General features: G+C 51.0%; 1 protein-coding gene across 1 annotated transcript; it reads right to left on the reverse strand.

Moving 5' to 3' along the window:
* Nucleotides 1–141: 141 nt before the first annotated feature.
* On the reverse strand, nucleotides 142–7,408 carry LOC130597458 (keratin, type II cytoskeletal 4-like). Its single transcript, XM_057406010.1, has 9 exons — nucleotides 6,725–7,408; nucleotides 5,290–5,504; nucleotides 4,132–4,192; nucleotides 3,738–3,833; nucleotides 2,776–2,940; nucleotides 2,222–2,347; nucleotides 1,460–1,680; nucleotides 845–873; nucleotides 142–729 (listed from the first exon to the last, which is right to left on the reverse strand). Exons 1-9 carry the CDS (start codon nucleotides 7,274–7,276, stop codon nucleotides 335–337), a joined length of 1,860 nt encoding a protein of 619 aa, XP_057261993.1. The 5' UTR covers nucleotides 7,277–7,408; the 3' UTR covers nucleotides 142–334.
* Nucleotides 7,409–12,023: the final 4,615 nt, after the last annotated feature.

Here is a 12,023-nt window from a genome sequence, read left to right on the forward strand (position 1 = left end):
AGAGCTGCATTGCGGAAGGGATGGGGGGGGGGAGAATCCTTGCTGGAAAGCGGTCCAGCAGGGAAGACTGATTTAGGGTGATGTGTGACTCCCTGAAATGAAAACCTCACCTGGCTGAGACCATGGGGATGAGTTTTCCCCCCGAGAAGGAGATGCAAGAGAAGGTGGGTTTTGATCATGCAAAGGGTTTTTGGCAGAGCGCCTATCCTAATGGTGTGTGCACGGGCAGCGCATGGTTGTGTGATCCCTACAGCTGTCAGGAGGAAGGGGAATACTGTCTTATCGCAGAAATGCTGACTAATTTAAAACACAATGTGTAGTTACCCTCCGGCCTCTACCGGGTTGTTCTGACCACACGCATGGCTGTGCTGTACCTGTTCCCGGCGCCGCACACCCCTGCCCCTGGAATGATGACGGCTCCCGGGCTGCACTGCTCCACGCTGGTGCACACCACGTTCCCCAGGTTGCCCATGCCGGTGGCACACTGCACCCCTTCAGCACCGGGGATCACCTCTCGCCCCACGCAGCTGACCACGCTCCTGGCCCCAAAGCCAGCCCCTACCCTGGGCAGACAATCCACGCTCCGGGTGCTAAAGCCGGCACCGGTGACGCCGAACGAGGAGACCACCCCTAACCCCGGCCCGGCCCCCCCTGCCTTCACAGTGCATTTGCCTCCGATTCCAGATAGGGATCGACACTCGCCGACGGTGCCACCACCGCTGACCACGGCTGCGGGAGAGAAACAGGCTTGGTCGATCCCTGAGCAGCTAAAACCCAGCTTATAGGGAAACTCACAAGCTTAAAAGACTTGTAAGGGAATCAAGGGAGTGCTTCATTAGCTTACCTACGCTCACAGGGTTGCCGGTGCATATCCTGTTAAGAAAAGATATGTCTCAAAGGTGTGTTTAGGGAAATATTCCTCAAATACACAAGCAAATAGAGGTGCTGCCCAGCCATTGATTCCTTAGAAACCCTGCAGGTACTTCAGGCTGGATGTGGTTCTGGACAGCCTGGTCTAGGTGAAGATGTCCCTGCTCATCACAGCGGGGTTCGACTAGATGAGCTTTGAAGGTCCCTTCCAACACAAACCATTCTATGGTTCTATGATTCAGCTTTTCTATGCACCTGGGTGTGAGGTGCTGGGCCAATTGCCCACCAAATCACTGAAGGGTTGGATGCCCAAATCCCATAGAGATCTTAATATCCCATCCCCTTTTTGTGCCACAAGAAAGGCCTCTGACAGCAGCGTGCTTGGTGAACCGTGATAGAGCTGCCCTGGGAGCATGAAGAGGAAACAGGGGCAATGCTTCGCTCTACACCTATGGGGAGAAAAAGGGATGATGCTCCCCTCTGTGCACTCATGGGGAGCTGAGTCTACCCAGCATTTCTCATTGCACCCCTCTCCTCCTATTGGGTTTTGCCAGCTGTCGATACAGGGTGCAGCCAGGGATGCTCCTACCTGCTCTCCTCTCCTTCCAGCAGTGTCCTGTAAGTGGCAATCTCAATGTCCAGGGCCAGCTTGACGTTCAGCAGCTCCTGGTAGTCTCTCAGCAAGCATGCCATCTTGTCCTTGGCTTGCTGCAGTGCAGTCTGCAGGTCAATCAGCTTCTGCCGGGCATCTTTGAGGGCGCAGTCACCCCGCTGCTCAGCATCACAGATGGCCGTCTGCAGAGCTGCAATCTGTGGACAGTAACAGGCAAGAGGGTGGCCAGTGGGGATATTAAGAGGCATTTCCACAGGGTTGCTCATGTACCCCTTTGTTTCTCAGCTGTGGACTGACAGAGAACCTAGGTTTAGGTTGGACACATGTTATGAACAAGCTATTTAGCAGTAGCAATGGCAGTGTTCAAGGCCAGGCTGGACAGTGCTTGGAGTAGCTCGGTTAGTGTGAGGTGTCCCTGCCCATGGAACTAGATGAGCTTAATTTCCTTTCCAACCCAAACCATTCTATGATTCTATGAAGGGGAGGGGATCTGTTGGCTGCACCCTGGTAGGAGGCATACAGCAATCACTGCTTCTGTTAGGGCCAAACCAACTGGATTCTGCCTATTTACTGGGAAAGAATTCTACTTCTTTGTGTATCAACAGCGGAAGAGAACCTACAACCTGCAAATGCAGGCTTAAGTTGGGAGGGGGGAGCTCTTTGCAGCTCAGCAAGGTGGGAGCTGGTGGGGATGAAGCCCTTTGCACAGCCTGCTGCCCATGCAGTGCTTTGTCCTACCTGTTTCTTCACGTTGTCCGACTCGCACTGCAGCTTCTGGATCATCCGGTTCAGCTCAGCTATCTCGCTCTGGTTGTTCCTCAGGTCGTCACAGAACTTGCCTCTGCTGCTGTGGAGCTCCTCCAGCTATGGCATTGGAAGAGGATGACGTTAGTGTGCCCACATCACCCCTTCCACGGAATCTGGTGATGCTCCAGAGCTGCACTGACGTTGATGCTCCTGGGAAGCACCCAAAAATGACCTCAGCCTAGACGAGGTGACAGTCCCAGGTTGGTCTTGGGCATTTACCCTTGGGGAAGGGGATGTGCACATCCTGATGGGTGTACACCTCTCTGAAGCAGCACAGGGACCTGCTGTGGTCTGGTTTTACAGGGAAGCCTCAAACCACAGCTTTAAGACTGGTGGGTTTTTTGGCTTGACCTTCTTTAGCCAGCTACGGTGCATGAACCCCCGAGGCGTGGGTTTGAGTTGTGTCATGGAGGACAGAAATAGTTGGTCCTTGAAGCTGGCCAAGAGATTTCATTTCTGTCAGTGCTGGTGGTGTGAATACTCACTCTGGTTTGGTAGAAAGCCTCCACTTCAGCCTTGCTCTTCTGGGCGATCTCCTCATAGCAGCACTCAACACTCTTGATGATGCCTTCCATGTCCAGGTCCCGGCTGTTGTCCATTTGCACGATGACAGAGGTGTCACACAGTTGGCAATCCAGCTGAGCTCTCTCCTGCAAGACCCACTGCATGTCAGTCCCCTTCCCTCAACCAGCCCAAGGGACCCCTTGCAAAGGGGGGGTCTGCTGAGAAGGTGGAAAGCTGGGGAAGTTCTCCCATTAACACCCAACTGGGGTGTTGGGTTCTCTGGGTGGGTAACTGGTTTCTAGGAAGAGCTGGGACCTGTCTTGTTGACACAATATGGGATTGCTGCATGCAGTTCCCTAAGGAAGGGTGGGGAATCCTGGTGGGGCAACTCGCTTCATTAAGATTTGGCATTTCTGGCTGTGTCAGCAGCTTCCTGGGGTGTGAAGCCCTCAGGGGTGGGTGCTTTGGGACCCTTTGCTGCTGGGAGGTGTTTGCCTGGAAAAGGGGCAAATGCAAAGTGTCCCCTGTGTGCTTTGTTATAAACTCCCTCCGTTTTAGACCAAAGTGTTACTTTCACCGAAATACTTTGACTAATGTAGCTTCAAATGAGAACATCTGGGTTTTGAAGAGTGAGATGGTCCTGTGGTTCCCAGGGGTTATTTTGACTAGAATTTGAGGGGCTTTTTCATGCAAAAGATCACTCTCTTTGCAGCCAGCAATACAGGGGACAACCAAGGATGCCCTTTGCCTTCCAAAAGTGTGTGCAATGGTGTTGTTATCATATATATATATATATATATAAAGAGAGAGAGATTTGGGGGATGCAATCCCAGGATTTGCAGAAAAGGCCCCTTTCCCTGCTTTAGTTCTGGTGTGGGAGCTTGGGGTGCAGCAGATGATGCCTCGTCCCCAGGGCAGCACACAGGGAGCCAGGAGCTCTTACCTCGGCATAGATGCACTTCAGGAACTCCAGTTGCTGCCGCAGGAGACCCACTCTCACCTCCAGCTCCTCCTTGGTCAGGTAGAGACAGTCCACGTCCTAGAGAAACACCATGTGTGCAGTGAACAGAGGTGAAGAAACAAGGGCTTTTTGTCAGGTTTGGAGGAAATCCCACTATTCCCAGCCCTTAAACCATCTGTTTTTTGTTGCATGTGCCCACAACCTGACAGGGGATCTCCAGGTTCACTGGGTTGCCTCTGTTGTGGGGCTACCTGATAAGGACTCAGTGTCAGGGTCAAGGTGTCCCCATTTCTCTCCCTGGCCCCACACTCAGGTTTTGCCCACGATCCTGTTGCTCTCTGATGGTCCCACTGGGGCTGTCCCTTGTGTCACTCACCTTCTTGAGGACCACAAACTCATTCTCCGCAGCCGTGCGCTTGTTGATCTCATCTTCATATCTGCAGGAGGAGGAGAGGAGAAGGGTGGGATGACGAGCCCCGTCCCCATCACCCAAGCAGCCAGTGCAGAACATGGGAAGCGTGGTTAAAAGCAGAGCCTCTCCCTGTTGCTTTGTACCTCCCTTTTCATTTTTCCTTTGTTGCTGTTTCTTCCCTGATGGGCTTTGTTCAGCAGTTTTAACCAGCCCATGCCAGCAGCGCTGGTGGCTGGAGTGAGCGGGCAGTAAATCAGGCCAAACCACTACAAATGCAAAGCTCTGCACCTCGTCTGAAGGCTGGGACTGCTCCTTCTGGCCTTGCTGCTTTGTGTGATGTTTTTCTGATGCAGGCAGGACTCTGCTCTGAGTGTTCATGGGGAGAGTGGCCAAAATGCCCCAGGGGAGGTCAGGAGCTTGAGCAACCTTTGAAACTCCCAGGTGCAATGGGGAGGAAAGTCCGTGTATAATAACCAAGTTAATTGGGACCTAGAAGAACTTTCACAACATGATTCTGGGAGTCTGACCTCCTTGGTGGTGGCTCAGAGAGAAAACACACCTGAGATGCTTGACTGAAAGACCTCTGGAGAAAGGACTCCCCTTTCATCCTGTGCTGTATAGCACCAACCACCAAGTGTCCTGTCCTGGGGCTTAGCGGAGCGCACGGGGAGCTATTAAGGAGTATCTGCAGCTTAGATTAAAAAGCCAATTCCCACATTCCCTCTGGGAAGAGAGAATGAACCCCAATGGAGATGATGCGCATAAAGCGTGGGGTGGAGACAAAGAGGCTGAGGGTTTTGTGGGAACGGGGACATGAGATGTGGGGGAGCCACAGGCCCTGATGATGAGGGAGGTTTGATATGGCAAACCACAGCGGTGTGCAGGAGCATTAGGGAGAGGAAAAGCGGTTCCCTGTCCCTCTCCCTTAGGAAATGCTGTGGTTGACGAGCTCTCCCATCAGCAGCATCTGAGCACACCAGTACTGGAAAGCGACCCAGTACTGGTGTGCTCAGCCCTGCTCCCCCTTGCTGTGCCCCAGTTCCTGCACCCATCCAGTGCAATTGCATTGGCTCAGGAGCAGCAGCAAACACCCGGGTCTGCAGCTTCTCCCTGTGCACTTACTTGCACTTGAACTCTTGAACCAGGTCCCGGAGACAGCGCTCCTCGTTTTCCAGCCTCTCCCGCTCCCCCAGCACGCACTCCAGCTGCTTCCTCAGGTTGCTGATGAAGTTCTCGAACACGGGCTCCAGGTTCCTCCTGGAAGCCGGCAGCACATACTGCTGCAGCAGCTCCCACTTGGTGGTCAGCACCTTGTTCTGCTGCTCCAGGAGCCGGACCTGCGGAAGCAAGAGATGCAAGAGTCATGCAACAGCCTCATGTTTCAGGCAAAGTTGCTTTGGGAGTCTCCACTTCCTAAAGGGAGAAGTAGAACTAAAATCAGCAATGCAAATGGTTAAGTGCTGGTTTCTCAGCAGCCTGAGTGAGACCAGCATCCTGTGGTCCCACCCAGGACTCGTATCACAGGCTGAGCAACGCTGATCCATTTGCTCTGTGTTGAGCCCAATCATCTATTGATCAAAGCTCAGCTCAACCGAACACCACCCTGTGACAAATGGCTGGTGGAGGATCCACTGCCTCCTCTGATGGGCTGAGTACGGTAATGATCCCTGAGCAACGCTAAATGCTCCATCCAGGGTCTCATTTGAATGTATCTGATTTAAACTCTAATCATGGATATTTATCATGCCTTTCACTTCTAGATTAAAGAGCTCTCTTGTACCTGAGAACCTTTATGGATCATGAATAAGTCATTTTTCAAATGGGAGGAACAGGAGTTGCTTCTCTTACATGGGTTGGGTTTTTGCAGCTGCAGAACAGCTCTCAAGGAAGATCAAGATCAAGACAGAGCAAAGGTTTCTCTGCCATTTGAAAAACCATTTCCTATAACACATCTCCAAACAGCAATGGGCTTAGCGAAGAAAACTACAATAGATTTTAGGAAATCACCAAATAATTTCATTCACAGAGTGGAGAGACAGAGAAGTTAAAATCGTTCTCATTTTAGCTAGAAATCTTCTCATTTTAGCTAGACATCTATCCTTGTCTTCTCATTATAGCTAGAAATCTATCCTTTTCTTCTCATTTTGGCTAGACATCCCTCCTTCTACATCCCCTTGATGAAGCACAAACTACTTTAAAAATACAAAAGTCCTTTGGAGTTTATAGAGGTGTGATAACAATGTCAGATTACACATTTGGAACGCAACTTCCTATTTTGCCTTATTACTTTTCCATGCCTCCATCCGCTTTGATTTACGATATTCCTGGAGCTGCTCCTGATTTAGCAATTTGGCAGAAGGGTGACCACCAGAAGGTAAAACACCACTGTGGTTGCCTTGGTGCAGAGCTTAAATCCAAACCATCTCCATGCCAGGACCACCGGGGTCTATCAGGAACGTTTACAGCACCAGGAGAAGTATCTCCCGTCGTTGTCTCTCTAGAGACAATCCATCCCTCTAGAGACAAAGAGCCTGCATGGAGGGAAGCGGGGTCTCACCTTGTCGATGAAGCAGGCGAACTGGTTGTTGAGGTTCTTGATCTGCTCTTTCTCATGGGTCCGCACTTGGCACTCCTCGGGGTCGACCCCCACGCACAGGGGCTTGAGGAGCTCCGGGTGGATGCTGACTCCCCGAATCCCTTCCGATCTCCCTCCGCCGATGCCGATGCCGATGCCGCTGCCGTAGCCTCCCACGGCCACGCCGTCCCCGAGACCTCTGTAGCTGCCCAGGCCCCCGTAGCTTCCGCAGTTACCAAACCCCACGACCGTGCCCATGCCAAAGCGGCCTCCGCCGTAAGCGACGTTGCAACGTCCGACGCCGGCGCCGCCGTAGACCCCGCTGCGGCAGCTCCCACCAAAGGAAATCCTTTGGCCTCTGCCCAGGTCGCAGACGCTGCGGCTGCTGAAGCCCCCGATCCCGCAGCGCCGTCCCACCGGCTGGCACACGGAGGCCGTGCTGCTGTTGGCCCTGCCGAGGCCGCAGACGGCGGATGCAGAGGAAAAGCCCCTTCTTCCCAGGAGAGAGCTGGAGGTGTAGCACTGTCGACTCATGGTGGCTGGAGGAGACGGGAGGCGGAACAGTAACGGCAATGCAGAAGAGCAGGAGGAGCAGGGAGTGGAAGAAGGAGATCTCCTTTACCTCCTCTGAGGCAGAGCCCTTCTCCTTATATACATTTCAGGAGGTGCCTGGGATGCAAAAATTTAATTTATCCACTGGGTTTGGCCTGCCTGGCAGCAAGGAATGGCTTCCAACATTTTAAAGCCACAGCAAACACTTCTATCTCATACGAAATAATGTGGAAATTAAAATAAACTGCTTTGCTTGCAAGCTTCAGTTTCAGGACTTATATTTTACTTAATTAATCTGCTTCCTTATTGTGTAATTATAGTTTAGCAAAATAAGTCAAGGGGTTTTTATTCATAGCTTGTTTACGGTTCGGTTTCACCACAACGTTTAATTACGTTTCAGGACCTCCTGCAAAATGTCATGGCCATGCCGCCTCTTCCAGGGTCCCGCGCCAGCTCAGGGCTGGCTCTTGAGCAACGACTGATGGCGATAGGGGAGGAGGAAGGAGTATCTGCCCAAACACAGGCTGTTGGAAGCATTCTCGTAAGCATTTGTTTCTTCCTCTCATGGGTACGGCTCCAGCTCTCTTAGGTGCTGGCTCGTGTGTGGAGTGGGATGGGGACAGTGGTGTCCATATCAATGGATCATGAGTTTGATCTGAGGATGAGTTCAATCACGGGGGGGCTCATGAAGTTGAGGCACTGGTCCAGCCGGGTCTCATGTGCCACTTAGACAGAGTTGAGGGTAAGGCATTTCTGGGAAGCGCTTTGCTGCAGACAGAGATTTATTGCTGTGTTATGTGCCCTGGGAAGGTGATAATTGTGCTCAGCGCCTGGGTGTGATGTGACTGGCACACACGGTGCATTCACGCAAACGATAGCTGGAGATGCAACAAAGTGAAGTGTTATAGACAGGTTGAGAAATGTTAGCCGGAGTGAACCTTTTTCCTCGTATTCCTGTGACACACCTCTTTGACATGAAATGATTCTGGTAATGGCTGGTAATGAGAAGGTACCAGCCCGTCTTAATTAAAAATTCTTAAAAAGAGTTTCGAATTTGCTTGGAAACGAAAAAAAAGTCCCTTTTTTGCCTTGAATTTGCTTGGAAATAAAGTCCCTTTTTTGCTGTAACAAAGGGGTCTAGTCACAGAATCACAAGTGATTGCATAGCTTGCCCAGAGAAGTCTTTGCATCTTTGCTGGGGCAAAATGAACTGGTTCTGGGAGGATTCTTAGTCAATGCTATTGTAAGCTTGAAATACATTGCCTGGAATTAAAAATGATGCAAAGGAATCAGGATGATTTAGAATAGTTTTTGGACTCTCTCCAGGTGAAGATCTTCCTATTTTTTTTTTTTCTACAGGTCTCATAATAGGTTTAAATTAACTATAAAATACTTTCTGCAATTCTAATCATGCAGTAGTTCCGTTGTAGCTGTGTTGGTGTGTGGGTGGGTATATTAGGATGTGCATCTTGCAATGAGATGTACTTTTGTTTGGGATATTGAGATAGTGGAGAAAGCAGACAAGCTTTTGGGCACTGCGTCCAGGTAATCCAAGCAACAGGACCCCATGCTAGTAAGTGAAAAAGGGAAAACATATGGAAATGTACTATTTTGTGCTGAAGTGTTGGTGTAAATGTTGGAGGACTATGGGGTGTGTGCTCTGTAGACAGACCTGGAGCACTGCCTGGCAGTGGGGCTAAAGCATCACTTAGCCTTTAGGTAGGTCTGTACAACGTGACGTCAATGAACTCTTTTAGGTGAGCATAACCATGGGCATGCTGTAAAGCAGGGAGAGGCCAGGCTGTCCCATCACCAGCACAAGTGGCTGTGGTGCTGCTTTCTGCTGGCTTGGTGCAGCTGTGGTGGGGCAGAGATGAGACATTGGTGGTGGTGACCAGGAGCAGCCACTGCTCCGAGCTCTGGTATCCAGCAGGAGCACAGGGACAGACTCAGCTCCTTTTCATGGCAAGGAAGACGCGGCCCTTCATCCCTGAGGCTGGTGACATGCTGGTTTTTCCAGCTGTGAGAATCTGGATCTGGTTTGGGTCGGGTCCCTCCTATCCTCCATAGGAGGAGGATGACCATCCACCATAGGGTGCCTTGAGCTGCATGGGTGACACACGTACCATTTGAGGGCTAGAGACCCTCCAAGCATCCCATGTTGTTGGAAAGCAGGAAAAATGCCTCTTGTGGGACAGCTGTCCGCGTTCCTCCACCAGCTGGGAGCCCTGCAAGCCCTTCTTATGGATGACATTCCATCAGGCTGTTTCCCTGAGGATTGAAAGCAACAAACCTGCGCTTCAACCTTCGGCTCCTCCTCGCAGCCCTAAGAAGTGGCTTCTCCCAGGTGCCCAGCCTCGCACATCAGAGGGAGACGGTTCAGGGCAGCGCTTGTGGTTTCCATCTGCTGAGCTTTCACAAAGCCGGTTCACAGTCACATGGTGGAAGCCCTGAGCGCTGGTTACATCAGCTTCAAAGGAGGAAGCACCCTGATGTGATTTGGTCTTCTGAAGAGAAGGATTGCAATCGCTTTTCTTTCATTGGGCACACACATGCACAGCACGCAAATGCCTCCTTTGCAGAGAACTTCTTCATGTCTCCGTGCTTTGTCCTGCCTGATTGCAGGACAGATAGTGTTTGAAGAGCCTAGAGAGGCTCTAACCTTCCTCTGCACAAGGAGGAGATGAAACCGCTGTTTTCAGGCTGGCGGGATTCATTAAAGCTTTAAAGGAGCAGCTTAACGCAGATTTACTGGGGAAACCCCTGAGGTCCTTGGCCCTAAATACGCCTTGAACTGTGGTGGCTTCTGTCAGAATCATGCCTTTGAGATTTACATGTACCCGGCTGCATTAGGCTAAATTAATTCTGCTTAAGCACCTTACCAAATTGGGACCTGTTAATCCAACCGTGCAGATAGGGAAAGCCCAGGGGTAGTTTTCCAACCTCCTGTTATGATTCCAGCTGTAATAACCCGGCCATCCCTGTCATCCCAGGTGGGAAACCACTGTTTAAGACCCTCTCCTGAGAACACGGGGTTGTGAGGGCTTGGCTGTGATGGGCTCTCCCTCTTTCCCTCCCTGCAGGCTGGGCAGTTTCTGTGGCTCCTTGCGAAAAGGACCATGAAGTCACCATTGAAATGGCTAATGAGGCCCCTGGGACATCTCCCTCTGGTTTCTCGGGTCCACCCCTCCAAAGGTGGCTGCTCCCAGTCTCTTAACTGCATCTTGATTCTGCTCCCACATCAAAGCAGATGGTGGATTTGTGGGGATCAGGGTAGAGATGATGGTCTGGGCATTTTCCATCACCACTGGGCACACTGATTTCTTCCCCGTAACCTTGCTCCACAGTAGCTGCTCACACTCAGTCTGACTTGTTCCTGGCCAGTTATGCTGCTTTGGGGCAAGAAGATGGACAAGATAATTCCTGAGGTTCTTTCCAGGCTGTTCCTACAGCATCAGTGGTCACTGCCCATATACACCATTTGCATTTGCAATGCTGCCAGATTAAGACCTTGCCAAAGCCTTTACCCTCCTTCTGCAGGCTTTCTGCTGGGCCATAACAACCTGTGGGTGACCAGTGTCAGTCAGGCCACCAGCGTTGATGGGAAGACGTTGGAGTATCATGGCAGTAAGCTAAGCAGAAGAGAGTATCACTCCAAAGGCGATGTCTCATGCAAGGAACACGGAGAGCTACCTACTGACCAGAGCTGGGTGTCTGCCCTGCCCTGTGGTGCCTGCTCCACGCTCAGAGCCCTGACAGCAAATCCAGGTGCTTCATTCAGGGCAACTTCGTCATATTCTGGTGTATTCACAGTTCTGATTTATCCTCTTACTTTGCAAGAGACAAATATGTTTGGCACCAAGCACCTCCAGTGTCCACCCCCTCCCTTTGTAAAGCTCCTTGTTTGCATAGGAATTTGTAAAGCACTTTTGCATCATCTGACCAGCTTTGTGCTAATAGTCCGGGCCTGATTAGGGTTCTGAGTAATGGGGTGGAAATGGTATGACAGTGCCACGATGAAAGCATAACAGCCAGGACTAAGCACTGGGAATTGCCACCCAGGGCATGAGGTTTGCACTGGAAGGGTTTTCTAGGGAAAGGGGAGCAACCCTTGTATAAAGCAGCCATGAGAACCACATTGGAGCTCAAAGCTGAAAGCTCTGCCGTCCTGTTTCACGGGACAGTTGTCTCTTCTCTCCTATGGTGCAGACGTTTTTAACCAGAGAGCATGTTCCTTCATGCACTAAGCCAGCCAGGGACTCCAGAGATACCCTCCAGCAACAGAGTGAGCAGAGAGAGTGTGGGAGGAGGGAAATTCAGCCCCTGAATTTCAACTAGTTCCCATCGATAGGTTTGTAAATCTCTGTCTGTGTGCGTTTATGACTGTATATAATAATGACCATAGAAAGAAGCTGTTCAGTGTCTGTGGTTAACGTCATGCAGTTAATTCTGCAAACTTGCATAAAGGTTTCTTAAAAACTAAAGGAGAGTGAAGTGGAGGCAATGCACAAACATCGCGTGCACTTTACTGGCAGCAGAGCAGCAAACACAGAGCTTTTATCAGCAACACAGTCTCTGGGTGCTGTGTTGAATTAAAAATCATTGCTCCCCAGGGACAAGGAAAAATGCTCAGTAGAGAGCAAACCCCATCACTGGCCTTGTAAAAATGACCTGGCAGGTGAGATAGCTTAAAAGAGAAAGAACACTTCTAGTGTGGGAGTCCTCTTAC

Source organism: Pezoporus wallicus, unplaced genomic scaffold (genome assembly GCF_028554395.1).
Source record: "Pezoporus wallicus isolate ANWC-B61680 ecotype Strahan unplaced genomic scaffold, APGP_CSIRO_Pwel_v1 contig_9772, whole genome shotgun sequence".
NCBI classification, from domain to species: Eukaryota; Metazoa; Chordata; class Aves; order Psittaciformes; family Psittacidae; genus Pezoporus; species Pezoporus wallicus.